Below are 21,317 nucleotides of genomic sequence, written 5' to 3'. Positions count from 1 at the left end.
TATGCTCCCTTCTCTTAAAATCTTTTTTTGTCACTGGAATATATTTTTGTTGAGAGTTATGAAATATCTCCTTAAATGTCCACCACTACATTTCAACTTTCTTACCCTTTAATTTGTTTTTCCAGTCCACTTTTGCCAGTTCTGCCCTCATGCCATTATAATTGCCTTTGTTTAAAATCAGGACACTGGTTTGGGTTACAACTTTCTCACCCGCCAACTGAATTTGAAATTCAACCATGCTATGATCACTCTTTCCTAGAGGATCCTTTACTATGAGATCATTCATTAATTCTGTCTCATTACATAGTACCAGATCCAAGATAGCCTGCTCCCTGGTTGGTTCCATTACATACTGTTCTAGGAAAACATCCCGGATGCACTCTGAACTCCTCCTCCAGGCTACCATGGCCAATTTGATTTGTCCAATCAATATGGAGATTAAAATCACCCATGATTATTACCGTACCTTTTTTACAGGCCTTCATTATTTGTTGATTTATACTCTGTCCAACAGCATTGCTACAGTTCGGGAGCCTGTAGACTACGCCCACCAGAGACTTTTTCCCCTTATTATTTTTTATCTCCACCCAAACCGATTCTACATCTTGATGTTCTGAGCCAATATCACTTCTCACCACTGCACTGATCCCATCTTTTACCAACAAAGCCACCCTACCTCCCTTTCCTTTCTTTCTCTCCTTCCGAATTATCATATACCCTGGAATATTCAGTTCCCAGCCCTGGTCGCCTTGCAACCACATCTCTGTAATGGCGATCAGATCATACCTCTTTGTATCTATTTGTGCCGTCAACTCATTTATCTTGTTACGAATGCTGCGTGCATTCAGATATAGAGCTTTTAACTTTGTCATTTTACCATTTTTCCTTGTTTTGGCCTTTTTTTCCTGTTACACTCTTATTTTTAAACATTCTGGGCTAAAAATTGAATAGCGCCCCAATTGGGGTGCTAACTTCGCCGGGGCGCTAAAAGTAGTGCCCCAGAAAAATTAGTGTCCCTGCGCTGGAAATTGAGTGGTTGCGCCCCAAGAGGGAAGCGGGGCGCTACTGGAAGCGCCCCGCATCCCTCTTGGGGTGCTGTGAGTCAATATTGCAGCGTTATGTGCCGCAGTGCCACACGCTGCGGCACGTCGCGCTGCGGTGTTGCAGGCCTTCCTCCCCTTAAAGGGGAGGGGCCTTGTGCAGCACGACCTTGGGCCCCTAAGGATCGGGACTGCAGGCAGAAGAGCCCGGCACTCAAGAGAAGTGCCGGGCTCTTGGAGCGCAGCCAGCACTCCGCGGGGGGGGGAGCGTTTCAGGAGGTCTGGGACGGGAACACAAGCAGGTGCTGGCAGGCAGCCAGCAACAAAAATGGCCGCCCCACACCTCGCCTTTAAATTGAGCCTCCCCAGTCGCAGGTACACCCCCCTGACCCCGTCAGACATAGCGTCCGGCGGTAAGTCAGGGGGCGCTCCCAAAGATCGTGGCCGGGGCGTGAGTGGGGCGCTGCGCACGCCAATGACATCGCCAGCGGCGCAGCGCCACAGGGCGCTACCGGTTAGCGCCACCACTAACCTCCCGCTGAATTTTGCGGGAGGCATGGGCAGTGCCGCGCCCGGGCGCTAGTTGCTTTGCGTCCCGTTAGTGCCCTCTTAAGGCACTACCAACTGAATTTTTCCCTTCCTGTCACACTCTGGTTTTTATTTTCCCTATCTCTAGCCTACTCTCTTGCTTTTTCATTTCTCATTGACTTTTTATTTTCCCGCTCACCTGGATCCTCCCCCCCCCCCCCCCCCGACTATTTAGTTTAAAGCCCTCTCTGCAGCCCTAGTTATTCGATTTGCCAGGACTCTAGCCCCAGCATGGTTCAAGTGAAGCCCGTCCAAACTGAACATCTCCCTCTTATCCCAGTACTGGTGCCAGTGCCCCACAAATCGAAACCCATTTCTCCCACACCAGTCTTTGAGCCACTCATTCATTTCCCTGATCTTATTTACCCTATGCAAATTCGCTCGTGGCTCAGGTAGTAATCCAGAGATTATTACCTTTGTGGTTCTGCTTTTTAATTTAGCCCCTAGCTGCTCGTACTCTTTCAGCAGAACCTTTCTTTACCCTACCTATGTCATTGGTACCTATGTGGACCATGACAACTGGATCTTCCCCCTCCCACTCCAAGTTACTCTCCAGCCCAGAGGAGATGTCCTTAACCCTGGCACCGGGCAGGCAACACAGCCTTTGGGACTCACGCTCTCAGCTGCAGGGAACAGTATCCATCTCCCTCACTATACTGTCCCCAATCACTACAACATTTCTTTTTGTTCCCCCCCACTTGAATGGCTCCCTGTACCATGGTGCTGTGGTCAGTCTGCTCATCCTCCCTGCAGTCCCTGGCCTCGTCCACACAGGGAGCAAGAATCTTGTACCTGTTGGACAAGGCCAAGGGCTGAGGCTCCTCCACCACTACCTCCTGGATCCCAATACCTGCCTCACTTGTAGTCACACCCTCCTGTCCCTGAGATGTGCAGGAGTAGGGTAGGCAGAGTGATGGGGATGTAATGAGTGGCACAGCAGGGCGAGTTTGAGTGTGGCATTGCAGTAACGTTTCATGATCTACTGAGATCATTGAAAAGTTGGTGCCACGGCAGCCAGGGACTCCTGACGACATCCCTGCTTGTGTCCTCCTGTGCAATGTGCAACCAGACTGCGTTGATCTCCTGGGGAGATCTATTCCGCCCATTGGCAGGGAAGAGATTCTTCCTGCGTGCTGTGACTCCCTCCATAAGCATATGAAGGGAGTCATGCGTGAGCCTGGGTGCAGACGTGCACCTTTGTGTAGTGCTTGTCAGTGTTTGCAGCACCTCAGTATGGCTCCATATCCCTTAGTACCTTTGGTTAACAAAAATCAATCAATCTCCGTTTTAAAATTAACAATTGACCTAGCATCAACTGCCGTTTGCGAAAGAGTGTTTCAAACTTCTACCGCCATTTGCGTGTAGAAGTGTTTCCTAACTGCACTCCTGAAAGGCCTGGCTCTAATTTTTAGGCTATGTGCCCTAGTCCAGTGGAAATAGTTTCTCTCTATCTAACCCCTTAATATCTTGAAAACTTCAATCAAATCACCCCCTAACCTTCTAAATTCCAGGGAATACAAGCCTAGTTTGTGTAATCTCTCCTCGTAATTTAACTGTTGGAGTCCAGGTATCATTTTGGTTGATCTACGCTGCACTCCCTCAAGGCAAATATATCCTTCCTAAGGTGTTATACCCAGAACTGAACAAAATACTCCAGATGTGGTCTAACCAGGGCTTTATATAGCTGTAGCATAACTTCTACCCCCTTGTATTCTGGTCCAGCATTCCATTAGCTTTTTTGATTATTTTCTTTACCTGTCCGTGCCATTTTAATCTATTACCTCTTAAGTCTCTTTGGACCTCTACTGTTTCTAGCTTTTCACCATTTAGAAAGTACTCTGATTAATCCTTTTTAGGTCCAAAGTAGATGACCTCATACTTGCCTACATTGAAATCCATTTGCCACTGTTTTGCCCATTCACTTACTCTATTAATATCTCTTTGTATTTTCATGTTTCCATCTACACTGCTTACAATGCCGCCTATCTTTGTGTAATTGGCAAACTTGGATATGTGGCTCTCTATCCCATCATCTAAGTCATTAATAAATATGGTGAATAGTTGAGGCTCCAACACAGATCCCTGTAGGACACCACTAGTCACATCCTGCCAATTTGAGTACCTGCCCATTGTCCCTACTCTGTCTCCTGCTGCTCAGCCAATTTCCGAACCAGGTCAATAATTTGCCTTCAATTCCATGAGCTTCAACTTTAGTTAACAGTCTCTTATGAGGGACTTTATCGAATGCCTTCTGGAAGTCCATATAAATATCATCCATAGATATTCCCCTGTCCACTACTTTAGTCACCCCTTCAAAAAATTCAATCAGTTTTGTCAGGCATGACTTACCTTTTACAAATCCATGCTGGCTCTCTCTGATCAGCTGAAAGATTTCAAGGTGTTCAGTCACTCTATTCTTAATATAGACTCTAGTAATTTCCTGACAACAGATGTTAGGCTAATTGCCATAATTCCCTGGTTTCCCTCTTTCACCCTTCTTAAATAGCGGCGTGGCGTGGCATGTGCAATTTTCCAATCCAAAGGAACGGTTCCTGAAACAAGAGAACTTTGGAAGATTACAATTAGGGCACCTGCAATGTTCTCACCTAATTCCTTTAGAATCCTGGAATGGAAACCATCTGGTCCTGGGGATTTGTCACACTCTGCTGCCATTATTTTCTTCATTACTGTTATTTTGCTTATGTTAATTTTGGTGAGTTCCTCTCCCTGATTCAATATTAGCTTCCTTGGAATGTCCGGCATGCTATCCTCTTCCTCTATTGTAAATGCTGACGGAAAGTAATTATTCACGTCCACCATTTCCTTATTTTCATATACAATGTCACAGTTTTCAAGGGGCCCACATTGCTCATGACCACCCTATTTTTCCTACATGCAAAAGACATTAATATCTGGTTCAAATCACAGTGGGATACCATTGTTACATCCATGTGTTACATGATTGTATAGTTAGATATTGGGGGGTATGGGCACACTCCTAAACATTAGGGCCCAAAAATTAGATAAGGCCCGAAAACGGGCGCAGGGATGTCAATGTGCGATCAACCCGTGTCCGTTCGTAGGACTGCAGGCAGCACACAAACTTCATGCTGCATGCTGATTAGCATGATTGTAGTGTTCAGCCCAGCAATGAATGTGCTGCCGGGAGCCCAAGTTCATGCGAGACTAGCTCCAATTAAAGCTAGCCTGCATTACATAAAAGCAGTCTGCTCCTCTTAAATGGGAGGTGCCTTCTGTCTGAACCGAAGTAGCTGGGAAGGCAGTGGAGAAGAAAATTCTAATGATGGCACAACAGGGGAGACTGTGTGCACCTAGCTTCTCCGATGCAGCACTGGAGGCCTTGGTCCAAGAGAGAAACTCCAGAAGTGTGGTCCTCTTTCCATAGGGTGCCAGGAGGCCCTCCAGGCAACAGACCAGCATGCAGTGGGAACAGATAGCCACTGTGGTAAATGCCAGCAGTGTAGCCCTGAGGACCTGGATCAGAGCAGAAAAAATTTAATGACCTCACACGAGCGGTCAAGGTCAGCGAATTCACCTTCAATTGCCATATCCCACCATCTGCACCACTAGCCTCACACAATGCTCAATGCACCACACCCCCATCACTCACCCACCAACAATCTCTACCAAACATGATGCACACCTCACACTCATAGCATCACCTCATCTGCAAAGGAAGATGGTTGTGGTGATTGAAGGTCAATCATCACAGCCCCAGGACATCGCTGCAGGAGTTCCTCAGGACAGTATCCTAGGCCCAACCATCTTCAGCTGCTTCATCAATGACCTTCCCTCCAACATAAGGTCAGAAATGGGGATGTTTGCTGATGACTGCACAGTGTTCAGTGCCATTCACAACTCCTCAGATAACGAAGCAGTCCATGCCCACATGCAACAAGACCTGGACGACATTCAGGCTTGGCTGATAAGTGGCAGGTAACATTCATGCCACACAAGTGCCAGGCAATGACTATCTCCAACAAGCGAGAGTCTAACCACCGCCGCTTGACATTCAGCAACATTACCATCGCCGAATCCCCCATCTTCAACATCCTGGGGGTCGCCATTGACCAGAAACTTAACTGGACCAGCCACATAAATACTGTGGCTACAAGAGCAGGTCAGAAGCTAGGTATTCTGTGGCCGAGTGTCTCGCCTCCTGACTCCCCAAAGCCTTTCTACCATCTACAAGACACAAGTAAGGAGTGTGATGGAATACTCTCCACTTGCCTGGATGAGAGCAGCTCCAACAACACTCGAGAAGCTCGACACCATCCAGGACAAAGCAGCCCGCTTGATTGGCACCCCATCCACCACCTTAAACATTCACTCCCCCCATCACCGGCGTACCGTGGTTGCAGCGTGTACCATCTACAAGATGCACTGCAGCAATTCGCCAAGGCTTCTTCGGCAGCATCTCCCAAACCCGTGACCTCTTCCACCTAGAAGGACAAGGGCAGCAGGCACATGGGAACACCACCGCCTCCAAGTCACACACCATCCTGACTTAGAAGTATATCACCAATCCTTCATCGTCACTGGGTGAAAATCCTGGAACTCCCTCCCTAACAGCACTGTGGGAGTATCTTCACCACACGGACTGCAGCGGTTCAAGAAGGCGGCTCACCACCACCATCTCAAGGGCAATTAGGGATGGTCAATAAATGCTGGCCTTGCCAGCGACGCCCAAATCCCATAAACGAATTTAAAAAAAGATACTTAGCACTGCTGCAAGCCTCACACCCACATCTCACAGCTTGAACACGCTGCCAGCTATTCAACCATGACAGGTACATCACCCAAACACCCCACACTCACTGACACACTTCCCTTTCTCTTGCAGGAAAAGGTGACACTAAGCCAGTGCCAAGAGAACTTAACCAGCAGGGGACAGGCTCACCTGCATGACCTCACCCTCATGGAGGAGATGGTCCTGGCCATTCTTGGCAGGGACATGGCAGAGCCCGTGGCCAGCGGAGGGGCTGAAAGAATACAGGATGGCACTATTCGCATACGCACCCCTCCTTCTCGCATCCCACTTCCCCTTCATCTCACAATCTCTTCTGATTTACAATCTGCATGGTGTACGCATGCACCTCTTGCTTTCCGCGCCCCCCCCACCCCGCACACTCCCCTCACCACAACCCACTCCTTGTGCCTTTCTCATTTCAGACACCCAAGAAATCCAGCCTGCCCAGCCAGTCAACAAGAAGAGGGAGAGGAGAGTGAAGAAGAAAAAACACCATCACTCGATTTCACACACCCAGCCACCAGCTCATACTGGCAATCCACGTACTTTAGAGGATAGGTTAGACGTGGGATCTGCACGTGATGAGACACCGGGCACGAGTGGGCTGCAGCTAGGGCAGGGGGAAAGGGTAGCGCAGGTGTCAGACCCATGGTGGTTGAGGTTACATATGAGTTCTGTTGCACATGACTTGGATGAAGACTTCGATGGGGTGGCCTACAGAAGATCGCTGATGGATATGCACAATTAAATGCTTGGTGCTTTAGCAGGCCTGCTAGAAAACCTGAATGCAATGTCAAAGAGCATGAAGGAGTCCAGCTCCAGCCTTGCACAGGTCTTTGCTCAGAGCTTGGAGCACATCCTTTCCAGCGTGGAAGAGGCATTAACGCACTTGTGGATTTAACCATCATGCCGCATCTGCTGGCCAAAGTCTCGGCTTCCATTGCAGCACAAGCAGAAGCCACCCAACTTCTGAGTGCTGCAATGGAAGCTCTCACACTGAAGTCATGAAAGCTCAGCTTGCTACCACGCAAGTACAGACTGCTGCCATCATGGCTGGGTTTACCAGTGTTGAATGCGACTTCCTGGGTGTCACAGCAGTCTGTACTCCATAAGATTACTAGGATTACTGAGGCGCCGCCCCGGGGAGTGGCAATGGATCCGTGGCAGCTGACCCTGCTGGCGCCTCTGAGGATGACAGCATTCATACTCCCACCAATGCCACTCCGCTAGTGCCCGGCAGCCCAGACTGCTGCCACCCATGCCGAGGTGGTGCAGTCCGAAGTCGGGCCGACTGGGCCCAGATCTGCTCAAGGTCATCTTGCAAGGCCATCTGCAGTCTCCCCCAATGAAAGTCAGCAGCCTTTTGTTTTCCGTTCATGGGATGTGGGCGTCACTGGCAAGCCCAGCATTTATTACCCATCCCTAGTTCCCCTTGAGAAGTTGGTGGTGAGTTGCCTTCTTGAACCACTGCAGCCCGTGTGGTGAAGGTACTTCCACAGTGCTGTTAGGGAGGGAGTTCCAGGATTTAGACCCAGCGACAATGAAGGATCAGCGATATACTTCCAAGTCAGGATGGCGTGTGATTTGGAGGGGAACTCGGAGGTGGTGGTGTTCCCATGCGCCTGCTTCCCTTGTCCTAGGTGGTAGAGGTCGCGGGTTTGGGAGGTGCTTCCGAAGAAGCCTTGGCAAGTTTCTGGAGCACATCTTGTAGATGGTACACACTCCAGCCACGGTGGAGGGAGTGAATGTTTGAGGTGGTGGATGGGGTGCCAATCAAGCGGGCTGCTTTGTCCTGGATGGTGTCGAGCTTCTTGAGTGTTGTTGGAGCTGCACTCATCCAGGCAAGTAGAGAGTATTCCATCACACTCCTTGGTTGTGCCTTGTAGATGGTGGAAAGCCTTTGGGGAGTCAGGAGGTGAGACAGTCGTCGCAGAATACCCAGCCACTGACCTGCTCTTGTTGCCACAATATTTATGTGACTGGTCCAGTTAAGTTTCTGGTCAATGGTGACCCCTCCATGATATTGATGGGAGATTTGGCGATGGTAATGCCGTTGAATGTCAAGGGGCGGTGGTTAGACGCTCGCTTGTTGTAGATAGTCATTGCCTAGCACTTCTGTGGCGCGAATGTTACCTGCCACTTATCAGCCCAAACCTGAATGTCGTCCAGGTCTTGCTGCATGCGGGCATGGACTGCTTCATTATCTGAGGAGTTGCAAATGGCACTGAACACTGTGCAGTCATCAGCGAACATCTCCACTTCTGACCTTATGATGGAATGAAGGTCATTGATGAAGCAGCTGAAGATGGTCGGGCCGAGGACACTGCCCTGAGGAACTCCTGCAACAATGTCCTGGGGCTGTGATGATTGATCTCCAACCACCACAACCATTTTCCTTTGTGCTAGGTATGACTCTACCCAGTGGAGAGATTTCCCCCCCGATTCCCATTGACCAGTTTTACTCGGGCTCCTTGATGCCACACTCGGTCAAATGCTGCCTTGATTTCAAGGGCAGTCACTCTCACCTCACCTCTGGAATTCAGCTCCTTTGTCCATGTTTGGACCAAGGCTGTAATGAGGTCTGGAGCCGAGTGGTCCTGGCAGAACTCAAACTGGGCATCAGTGAGCAGGTTATTGGTGAGTAAGTGCTACTTGATAGCACTGTCAACGGCACCTTCCATCACTTTGCTGATGATTGAGAGTAGACTGATGGTGCAGCAATTGACTGGCTTGGATTTGTCATGCTTTTTGTGGACTGGACATAGCTGGGCAGTTTTCCACATTAGAAACATAGGGCTAAAAATTCAGTTTGGGGCGCCAAGCTCGCCTGGGCGCAGGAATTACCGCTGCGCGCGGAGCCACTTGCGCCATCGGGATATTCAGTTTCAGCGCCCCAAGTGGAAGCCGGCCGCTAAACAAGGCTTTTGGCGCCCCGCTTGGGGCGCTGAAACTGAATATCGGCGCGCAAAGTGCCGCAGCGCCACCCGCTGCGGCACGGCAGGCTGCGGTACTGCAGGCCTTCCTCCCACTGTTAAGGGGGAGGTGCCTGCAACAGCGCGATCCCCGCTCGCGAGTGCCGGCAAATGAGCCCGGCACCAAGGAGAAGTGCCGGGCTCTCGGGGAAACAGCCGGCAATGCCGCGGGGGGGTGGGTGTAGGAGGCTGGGGACGGAGGTGCGGGCAGGCGGCCGCCGAAAAAGCGGCCGGCCGCACCTCCACCTTAACTCACCCCACTACCGCCACAGGTAGGCCCCTGTGTACCGGTCGCTGTTTGCGGCCGGCGCGGAAGAGGCGGGCGCGACCTAATATGGCGCTCGGGGTGGTAGCGGGGCGCTGCGCACACCGATGATGTCATCGGTGGCGGCGCAGCGCTACAGGCTAACGCCGCCATTAGCGCCCTGCTAAATATCGCAGTGGTTGTGGCCAGAGGCGCTAAAGCCTCTGAGTGGCCTCTTTGGGTGCAAACTGGTGGCGCAAGCAACTGAATTTCTAGGCCATAGAAACATAGAAGATAGGAGCATGAGTAGGCTATTCGGCCCCTCGAGCCTGCTCCGCCATTCAATGAGATCATGGCTGATCATCCAAATTCAGCACCCCGTTCCTGCCTTCTCCCCATATCCCTTGATCCCTTTAGCCTTAAGAAATATATCCAACTCCTTCTTGAATATATTTAATGAATTGGCCTCTACTGCCTTCTGTGGTAGAGAATTCCACAGGTTCACCACTCTTTGGGTGAAGAAATTCCTCCTCATCTCAGTCCTAAATGGCTTACTCCTTATCCTTAGACTGTGACCCCTGGTTCTGGACTCCCCGACCATAGGGAACATCCTTCCTGAATCTAGTCTGTCTAGTCCTGTTAGAATTTTATAAGTTTCAATGAGATCCCCTCTCATTCCTCTAAACTCCAGCGAGTATAAGCCCAATCGACCCAATCTCTCCTCATACGTCATTCCTGCCATCCCAGGTATCAGCCTGGTGAATCTTCGCTGCACTCCCTCCATGGCAAGAACATCCTTCCTCAGATAAGGCAACCAAAACTGCACATAATACTCCAGATGTGGTCTCACCAAGGCCCTGTACAACTGCAGCAAGACATCCTTGTTCCTGTACTCAAACCCTCTCGCTACGAAGGCCAACATACCATTTGCCTTCTTAACCACCTGCTGCACCTGCATGCTTACCTTCAGCGAATGGTGCACAAGGACACCCAGGTCTCGTTGCACTTCCCCTTCTCCCAATCTATTGCGTTCAGATAATAATCTGCCTTCCTGTTTTTGACACCAAAGTGGATAACCTCGCATTTATCCACGTTATATTGAATCTGCCATGCTTCTGCCCAATCACCCAACTGTCCAAATCATACTGGAGTTTCTCGGCATCCTCCTCACAGCACACACGCCCACCCAGCATTGTGTCGTCTGCAAACTTGGAGATATTACATCTAATTCCCTCGTCAAGATCATTAATATATATTGTGAATAGCTGGGGTCCAAGGACCGATCCCTGCGGTACCCCACTAGTCACTGCCTGCCACTCGGAAAAAGACCAGTTTATTCCAACTCTTTGCTTTCTGTCTGCCAACCAGTTCTCTATCCAAGTCAATACCTTGCCCCAATCCCATGTGCCTTAACTTTACACGCTAATCTCTTATGCGGGACCTTATCGAAAGTCTTTTGAAAGTCCAAATACACCACATCCACTGGTTCTCCCTTATCTATTTTACCAGTTACATCCTCAAACAATTCCAGTAGATTAGTCACGCACGATTTACCTTTTGTAAATCCATGTTGACTTTGTCTGATCCTGTCACTGTTTTCCAAGTGCTCTGCTATTACATCTTTTATAATGGCCTCATTTTCCCCACAACCGATGTCAGGCTTACCAGTCTGTAATTCCCCGTTTTCTCTCTACCTCCTTTTTTTGAACAGTGGGGTAATATTAGCTACCCTCCAATCCATGGGTACTGTTCCAGAGTCTATCAAATGTTGGAAGATGACCTGCAATGCATCTACTATTTCTAGGGCCACTTCCTTAAGTACCCGAGGATGTAGATTATCAGGCCCTGGGGATTTATTGGCCTTCAATCCCATCAATTTCCCTAACACCATTTCCCTACAAATACTGATTTCTTTCAGTTCCTCCCTTTCATCAGACCCTATGTTCCCCGACATCTCTGGGAGGTTATTTGTGTCCTCCTTTGTGAAGACAGAACCAAAGTATGTATTTAATTGGTCTGCCATTTCTTTGTTCCCCATTATAAATTCCCCTGATTCTGACTGCAAGGGACCTACGCTTGACTTCAACAATCTTTTTCTCTTCGCATATCTATAAAAGCTTTTACAGTCAGTTTTTATGTTCCATGCAAGCTTACTCTCATACTCTATTTCCCACCCTCTTAATTAATCCCTTTGTCCTCCTTTGTTGAATCCTAAACTGCTCCCAATCCTCAGGTTTACTGCTTTTTCTGACCAATTTATATGTCCTCTCCTTGGATCTTATGCTATCCCTAATTTTCCTTGTTAGCCATGGTTGAGTCACCTTTTTTGTTTTATTTTTATGCCAAACTGGGATGAACAAATTCTGTAGTTCATCCATTCGGTCTTTGAAAGTTTGCCATTGCCTATCCACCGTCAACCCTTTGAATGATAACATTGTCGGATAGATGTCAGTGTTGTAGCTGTACTGGAACAGCTTGGCTAGAGGTGCGGCTAGTTCTGGAGCACAAGTCTTCAGCACGACAGCTGGAATGTTGTCGGGGCCCACAGCCTTTGCTGTATCCAGTGTGCTCAACCATTTCTTGATATCACATGGAGTGAATCGAATTGACTGAAGCATGGCTTCTGTGATAGTGGGGACCTCAGGAGGAGGCCGATATGAATCATGCACTCAGCACTTCTGGCTGAAGATGGTTGCAAATGCTTCAGCTTTGTCTTTTGCACTCATGTGCTGGGCTCCACCATCATTGAGGATGGGGATATTCATGGAGCCTCCTCCTCCAGTTTGTTGTTTACCATGCTGCAACCACTGGGGTAGCACTTCGTAGGATAGGCAAAGGCACACGCAAGACAGTCACTAAGGGAATGCACAAGGGTGCTTAGTTGATTTTCTTGATATAATATTGGATGGATAAAGTTGGATTGGAATGTTTGCTTTGTGGTGGCTTTTATTTCAGCATTGTGGCCAAGAGGATGCTGTGATGTTCAGTAACAGAGGGAAGGTAAGGTGTGGGACTAATGGGGAATTGGGGTTGCGTTCACTGATACTGCAGACGGATGATTCGATCCCAGATATCCCAGCCAGAATGGTGCTGTCTGGGTTGCCTCCTTTCTTCCATTTCCTCCTCCCCCTCCTCTTGCTCCTGAGCTGGTGGCTGTATCTTTGGTGGCAAGGGCTGTGCCCTCATGATGGCCAGGTTGTGATGGATATAGTAGACCACACATGAATCGGAACACATGCTCCAGTGAGTAATTTAGGGTTCCTCCAGAGTGGTCCAGACAACGGAACTGTTGCATCAGCACCCCAGTGGCCTGCTCTATGATGTTTCATGTGGCAGCATGGCTCTCGTTATACGAATGCTGGCCACGTGTGGTTGGGTTGCGGAGCGGAGTCATGAGCCAGGTGGCCAAGGGATGATAGCCCTTGTCGCCCAATAGCCACCCTCTGGTTTGTCTTGGTGGCTCAGACTGAGGGAATAGCAGACTGGCGCAGAATAAAAGCATCATGACTGCTGCCAGGATACTGGGCATTTACCATCATGATGTGCTAAGCATGGGCGCAGATCAACTGCACATTCAGCGAGTGGTAACCTTTGCGGTTGTGGTACATCTCAGCCTTTAGATACAGTGCCCGCAAAGCCATGTGCGTGCAGCCAATGGTGCCCTGCACCATGGGGAAGTCCACTATGCTGGCAAAGCCACGTGCACGTTCTGTCTGCTTCTCTCTGGTCAGAGAAAAGACAATGAAATCCCCTCTCCTGGCATAAAGAGCTTCTGTCACCTCTCTTATGCAACAATGAACTGAGAGATGTCACCTGCTCCAGGCTGGGAGGATCCCAAAGCAAAGAAGTTCAGGGCCACGGTCACCTTCACAGCCACTGGCATTGCTGAACTTGCCTTAAAGTGAGGCTGCAGGTCTGGTTGCAAGAGGTGGCAGAGTTCTGTGAGCACCTCCTTCATAAAGCGCAGACACTGCTCCTGGCTTAGGTTGAGGGTAAGCGAATTGCTCTCAAGACCCTAGGTGAGTAAGGCCTCCTGCTGAGAGCCCTTCTCCTGCTCCCTCTGCACGCAACTTGTCCTCTTTTGCTGCTTTTGCTGCTTCTGCTCCATCTCCCTGTCATGCTGCAGGTTAAGGGAGATGACAACGAGAGCACCCATGACTGGGAGCAAGTGGTCTGACCAGAATCCTTGAAGTCAAAAGCAAGGCCTTCTCCACTTGCAGCACCACCCCCTGTCATCTCAGCAACACAGAACCAGTAGAAATCAAAAACCAAGTTACCTAAAAGTAGGTGTTGATCCCTTTAAATAGAACTGGTGGGGGGCCCTTCCTGATGCTGAACGCATGCTCAGCTGTGCGAGGTTAACACGGTATTGGTTCCGGCGATGACAATGAAAATGGCAGCGCTGGCACCATATCACCGTCACGATCTGCCTACTTACCATACTTCCAGCGCACGCTCCTAACGGCCGCCTTACCTCCCTCACCAATATGCCATCTGGCACGGCCCACACCAGAATTGTGTGCGTGCTGGTCGGACATCATTTCCAACCCAATTCGGCACCCATAGCGGTCAAAAAATGGGCACAATGCAACCGTATTTTTAGTCCATGATGATCAGACTGCTATTTGTTACCCACAGAGCAGTAAATAGACTCTTTAGAAAGAATGTGGGTGAATATGCGATAAGCATGTTTATGTATATGTATAATAAAATTTTGCATGTTTTTATGCTTGCACATAGTGTAGTGTACTTTCATATGTATATATTTTTTTCATCACCGCAAATCCCAAGTCATCCACTGACTACTAGAAAGATTCAATGTTAATCTGTTTTGAGTAAGGTTTCACGTGTTTCTTCACAGTAAACTGAAGAGTGAAGTAAACTAAAGATAATTGTAAACCCAAATTATCAGTAATTGATAGAACAATATGGGGTGAATTTTTAAAAAATTTGTTTATGGGATGTGGGCGTCGCTGGCAAAGCCAGCATTTATTGCCCATCCCTAATTGCTCTTGAGAAGGTGGTGGTGAGCCACCGCCTTGAACCGCTACAGTCCGTGTGATGAAGGTACTCCCAATGTGCTGTTCCAGGTAGGGAGTTCCAGGACTTTCACCCAGCGACGATGAAGGATCAGCGATATACTTCTAAGTCAGGATGGTGTGTGACTTGCAGGGGACCTTGGAGGTGGTGGTGTTCCCATGTGCCTGCTGCCCTTGTCCTTCTAGGTGGTAGAGGTCGCGGGTTTGGGAGGTACTGCCAAAGAAGCCTTGGTGAGTTGCTGCAGTGCATCTTGTAGATGGTACACACTGGAACCACGGTATGCCGGTGGTGGAGGGAGTGAATGTTTAAGGTGGTGGATGGGGTGCCAATCAAGCGGGCTGCTTTGTCCTGGATGGTGTCGAGCTTCTTGAGTGTTGTTGGAGCTGCACTCATCCAAGCAAGTGGAGAGTATTCCATCACACTCCTTACTTGTGCCTTGCAGATTGTGGAAAGGCTTTGGGGAGTCAGGAGGTGAGACGTTCGCCGCAGAATACCTAGCCTCTGACCTGCTCTTGTTGCCACGGTATCTATGTGGCTGGTCCAGTTAAGTTTCTGGTCAATGGCGAGCCCCAGGATGTTGATGGTGGGGGATTCGGTGATGGTAATGCTGTTGAATGTCATGGGAGGGTGGTTAGACGCTCGCTTGTTGGAGATAGTCATTGCCTGGCACTTCTGTGGCGCGAATGTTACCTGGCTCTTATCAGCCCAAGTCTGAACGTCGTCCAGGTCTTGTTGCATGCGGGCATGGAGTGCTTCATTATCTGAGGAGTTGTGAATGGCACTGAACACTGTGCAGTCATCAGCGAACATCCCCATTTCTGACCTTATGTTGGAGGGAAGGTCATTGATGAAGCAGCTGTAGATGGTTGGGCCGAGGACACTGCCCTGAGGAACTCTTGCAATGATGTCCTGGGGCTGTGGTGATTGACCTTCAATCACCACAACCATCTTCCTTTGTGCTAGGTATGACTCCAATCAGTGGAGAGTTTTCCCCCAGATTCCCTTTGACTTCAGTTTTACTAGGGCTCCTTGATGCCACACTCGGTCAAATGCTGCCTTGATTTCAAGGGCAGTCACTCTCACCTCACCTCTGGAATTCAGCTCCTTTGTCCATGTTTGGACCAAGGCTATAATGAAGTTGGGAGCTGTGGTAAACCACTGTTATAACCTGTCTGTGTCTGTATGTGTATTCCACTAGGTACAGGTCTGGACATGCCTCGGCTGACTCCTCCCACTATTCCAGGTATATAAGTGACTACCTCCCAGTCCCTTAGTATTCTGGACGGGTCGACCACTCGAGACAAGACCTTCATTCTTTAGTTAATAAAAGCCTGATTGTTACTCGCTCAACCTCAGTCTTTTGAGTAATTGATGGCGCATCAATTTTATTAACTAAATTTTTTATAATGGAGAAGATCCTCACACCAGCATGCCTGGACCTGGACAGTCGGGAAGCGTCAACGCTTTTGAGGTGGCACTGGAAATCCAACCCCTGAAGACCGCCAGTATACTGCTTTTGAGGCAAACGACCGCCTCTAAGACTTCCTTAGGGTTCCCTTCGGCGTTACTAACGGGGTCTCCGTCTTCCAAAGGGAGATGGACCGGATGGTCGATCAAAACGAGCTGCAGGCCACTTTCCCTTACCTAGATAATGTGACCATCTGCGGCCATGACTTGCAGGACCATGACGCAAACCTCGAGAAATTCCTCCGCACCGCCCAACTCCTGAACCTGACATATAACAAGGAGAAGTGCATATTCCGCACAGACCGCCTCGCCATCCTTGGCTGTGTTGTGGAACACGGGGTCATCGGTCCCGACCCGGACCGGATGCGTCCCCTTATGGAACTCCCACTGCCCCACTGCCTAAAAGCTCTGAAGAGGTGCCTAGGGTTTTTTTCCTACTACGCTCAGTGGGTCCCCTACTATGCAGACAAAGCCCGTCCGCTGATCAAGTCCACCTCTTTTCCCGTGACGGCAGAGGCCCGCTTAGCCTTCCACCGTATCAAGGAAGACATTGCCAAAGCCACCATGCACGCAGTGGACGAATCCATCCCCTTCCAGGTGGAAAGCGATGCGTCCGACTTCGCTCTGGCCGCCACCCTTAATCAGGCAGGGAGACCTGTGGCATTCTTCTCACGAACCCTCCAGGGCCCGGAGACCAGACACTCCGCGGTCGAGAAGGAGGCCCAGGCTATCGTGGAGGCTGTGCGTCATTGGAGGCACTACCTGGCCGGAAAACGATTTACCCTGCTCACTGACCAGCGTTCAGTTGCTTTTATGTTCAACAACAAGCAGAGGGGCAAAATCAAAAATGACAAGATCTTGAGGTGGAGAATCGAACTTTCCACCTACAATTACGAGATCTTGTACCGGCCTGGGAAGCTCAATGAACCCCCAGATGCCCTATCGCGTGGCACCTGCGCCAGCGCGCAGATCGATAGGCTGAGGGCCCTCCACAATGACCTCTGCCACCCGGGGGTCACCAGGTTCTTCCACTTCATCAAGGCCCGCAACCTGCCTTACTCCATCGAGGAGGTCAGGACCATGACCAAGAACTGCCAAGTCTGCGCTGAGTGCAAACCGCACTTTTATAGACCAGACAGAGCCCACCTGATAAAAGCCACTCGCCCTTTCGAACGCCTGAGCGTCGATTTCAAAGGGCCTCTCCCCTCCTCCGACCGCAATGTGTACTTCCTCAACATCATTGACGAGTACTCCCGGTTCCCGTTCGCTATCCCCTGCCCGGACATGACCAGTGCCACGGTCATTAAATCTCTGAACAGCCTCTTCACCCTGTTCGGTTTCCCCAGCTATATCCATAGCGACCGGGGCTCATCGTTTATGAGCGACGAACTCCGCCAGTACCTGCTCGCTAGGGGTATTGCCACAAGCAGGACCACCAGTTACAACCCCCGGGGGAACGGACAGGTGGAAAGAGAGAATGCAACAGTTTGGAAGGCCGCCCTACTAGTCTTAAAGTCTAGGGGCCTTCCGACCTCCCGCTGGCAGGAGGTGCTCCCCGATGCACTCCACTCGATTCGGTCACTGCTCTGCACTGCCACCAATGCCACCCCTCACGAGAAAATGTTTGTCTCCCCAAGGAAGTCCACATCGGGGACATCGTTACCGCCATGGCTGACGTCCCCAGGGCCGGTACTACTGAGAAGACACGTGAGGGCCAATAAAACAGACCCCCTGGTCAAGAGGGTCGACCTCCTCCACGCCAACCCCCAGTACGCTTACATTGCGTACCCGGACGGGCGGGAGGACACAGTCTCCATACGAGACCTCGCACCCTCGGGGACCGCTGTAACCCACTACCCATTACCACCCCCCCCCCCCACGACCCGATATCCAACCCCAGCAGCCGGCTCGCCTTGGACCGTCACCCACGAGGACTACACTCCAGGGCCCCAGCCTACACGGGACGCGACGCCGGAAGCTCCACCACCCTTGCCGTCGCCACGTCGATCACAGCGGCAGACAAGACCTCCGGAGAGACTCCAATACACGAACTTTTAAATACACTTCACCCCGCCGGACTCATTTTTAAACAAGGGGTGAATGTGGTAAACCACTGTTATAACCTGTTTGTCTGTATGTGTATTCCACTAGGTACAGGTCTGGACATGCCTCGGCTGACTCCTCCCACTATTCCAGGTATATAAGTGACTACCTCCCAGTCCCTTAGTATTCTGGACGGGTCGACCACTCGAGACAAGACCTTCATTCTTTAGTTAATAAAAGCCTGATTGTTACTCGCTCAACCTCAGTCTTTTGAGTAATTGATGGCGCATCAGGAGCCAAGTGGTCAGTGAGCAGGTTTTTGGAGAGTAAGTGCCGCTTTAAAGCACTGTCGATGACACCTTCCATCACTTTGCTGATGATTGAGAGTAGACTGATGGGGCAGTAATTGGCCGGGTTGGATTTGTCCTGCTTTTTGTAGACAGGGCATACCTGGGCAGCTTTCCACGTTGTCTGATAGATGCCAGTGTTGTAGCTGTACTGGAACAGCTTGGCTAGAGGTGTGGCTAGTTCTGGAGCACAAATCTTCAGCACGACAGCCGGGATGTTGTCGCGCCCCATAGCCTTTGCTATATCCAGTGCGCTCAGCCGTTTCTTGACATCACGTGGAGTGAATCGAATTAGCTGAAGACTGGCTTCTGTGATGGTGGGGACCTCGGGAGTAGACCGATATGGATCATCCACTAGGCACTTCTGGCTGAAGATGGTTGCAAACGCTTCAGCCTTGTCTTTTACACTCATGTGCTGGGCTCCACCATCATTGAGGATGGGGATATTCATGGAGCCTCCTCCTCCCGTTGGTTGTTTAATGCTCCACCACCATTCACGACTAGATGTGGCAGGACTGCAGAGCTTTGATCTAATCCGTTGATTGTGGGATCGCTTAGCCCTGTCTATAGCATGCTGCTTCCGCTTTTTAGCATGTATGTAGTGCTGTGTTGCAGCTTCCCCAGGTTGGCACCTCATTTTTAGGTACGCCTGGTGCTGCTCCTCGCATGCTCTTCTACACTCTTTATTGAACCAGGGTTAGTCCCCTGGCTTGGTAGTAATGGTAGAGTGAAGGATATGTCGTGCCATGAGGTGACAGATTGTGGTAGAATACAATTCTGCTGCTGCTGATGGTCCACAGCTCCTCATGGATGCCCAGTTTTGAGCAGCTTGATCTGTTCTGAATCTATCCCATTTAGCACAGTGGTAGTGGCACACATGATGGAGGGTGTCCTCAGTGTGAAGATGGGACTTCATCTCCACAATGACTCTGCGCTGGTCACTGCTATCAATACTGTCATTGTCAGATGCATCTGCGACAGGTAGATTGGTGAGGACGAGATAAAGTAGGTTTTTCCCTCGTGTTGGTTCTCTCACCACCTGTTGCAGGCCCAGACTGAATGTTATGTCCTTCAGGATTCGAACAGCTCGGTCAGTAGTGGTGCTACCGAGCCATCTTGGTGATGGACATTGAAGTCCCCCACCCAGATTACATTCTGTGCCCTTGCTGCTCTCAGTGCTTCTTCCAAGTTGTGTTCAACATGGAAGAGTACTGATTCATCAGCTGAGGGAGGGTGGTAGGTGGTAATCAGCAGGAGGTTTCCTTGCCCATGCTTGACCTGAAGCCACGAGTCATGGGGTCCGGAGTCAATGTTGAGGACTCCCAGGGCCACTCCTTCCTGACTGTGCCACCACCCCTGGTGTGACTGTCCTGCGGTGGGACAGTACATACCCAAGGATGATGATGGAGGAGTTTGGGACATCGGATGAAAGGTATGATTCTGTGCTTGACTAGTCTGTGGGACAGCTCTCCCAATTTTGTCCCCAGATGTTGGTGAGGAGGACTTTGCAGGGCTGGGTGTGCTGTTGCCATGTCTGTAGCCGGTGCCAAGGTCGATGCCGAGTGGTCTGTCCAGTTTCATTCTTATTATGCTTCGTAGCGGTTAGTTATAACTGAGTGACTTGCTAGGCCATTTCAGAGGGCAGCTAAGAGTCAACCACATTGCTGTGGGTCTGGAATCACATATAGGCCAGACCAGGTAAGGACGGCAGATTTCCTTCCCTAAAGACATTAGTGAACCAGATGGGTTTTTATGACAATTCGATAGTTTCATGGTTGCCATTACTGATACTAACTTTTTCTTCCAGATTTATTTAATTAACTGAATTTAAATTCCCCAGCTGCTGTGGTGAGATTTGAATGCCTGTCTCTGGATCATTAGTCCAGGCCTCTGGATTACTAGCCCAGTGACATTACCACTATGCTACCGTTTTAAATAACATATCAACCAATTTCAGTTCCTTGAATTTGCAATGTTTACAAATCTTGCACGTTGATTATTTGTACATAGACAAAGTCAAGAATATTGAGGATCTTCAAAAAATAAGTAAATTGCAAAACAGTTATTGCTCATGATATTAATTCTAAATTCTTCCTGCAGGTGGTATTGCAGGTGCTGCATCTAGAATAACAGGGGCAATGGCAAAAGGCGTAGCTGCTATCACGATGGATGAAGAGTACCAGCAGAGACGTAGAGAGGCCATGAACAAGCAACCAAGTGGGATTAAAGAAGGCATTGTACGTGGAGGAAAAGGCTTGGTGTCGGTAGGATTTGCTAAATTACTTTTCCCCCATACAGTGTGTGATACAGAATCATAGGTACATGGGAACAGGAGTAGGCCATTTAGTCCCTCAACCCTGTTTTGCTATTCAATGAGATCATGGCTGATCTGTGACCTAACTCCAGCCTTTTCCCCATATCTCTTAACTTTAACTTTGTTAACCAAAGGTATTAACATTTGATCTAGCATCAACTGCCATTTGCAGAAGAGAGTTCTAAACTTCTACCACCCTTTGCATGTAGAAATGTTTCCTACCTTCATTCTTGAAAGGCCTGGCTCTAACTTTTAGGCTATGTCCCCAAGTCCTAACTTCCCCAACCAGTGGAATTAGTTTCTCTCTACCCTATAAGTGCCCCTTAATAAATTGAAAACTTCTATCAAATCACCCCTTAACCTTCTAAATTCCAGGGGATACAACCCTAGTTTGTGTAATCTCGCCTCGTAATTTAACCCTGGGCGTCCATCATTCTGGTAAATCTACGATATTAACAAGCAAACAACTTACACGTTCCTATATGACTTTA

General features: G+C 49.5%; 1 protein-coding gene across 6 annotated transcripts in view; it reads left to right on the top strand.

Annotated features, from left to right (window-relative positions):
* The window catches only part of vps13a (vacuolar protein sorting 13 homolog A), a 631,135-nt gene that overhangs the window by 548,863 nt on the left and 60,955 nt on the right, over positions 1 to 21,317 (top strand). For all 6 annotated transcript variants that reach the window (XM_085985825.1, XM_085985842.1, XM_085985834.1 and 3 more), the window contains one exon: positions 20,613 to 20,776. In XM_085985825.1, the coding sequence (XP_085841951.1) occupies positions 20,613 to 20,776 (164 nt within the window). The remainder of the gene's footprint in view (positions 1 to 20,612; positions 20,777 to 21,317) is intronic.

This window comes from Somniosus microcephalus, chromosome 1 (assembly GCF_052327205.1).
Source record: "Somniosus microcephalus isolate GS21.2 chromosome 1, FLI_Smic_1.0, whole genome shotgun sequence".
Taxonomy (NCBI): Eukaryota; Metazoa; Chordata; class Chondrichthyes; order Squaliformes; family Somniosidae; genus Somniosus; species Somniosus microcephalus.
The sequence above is the reverse complement of the archived record's forward strand: the minus strand, read 5'-3'. Positions and strand labels throughout refer to the sequence as shown.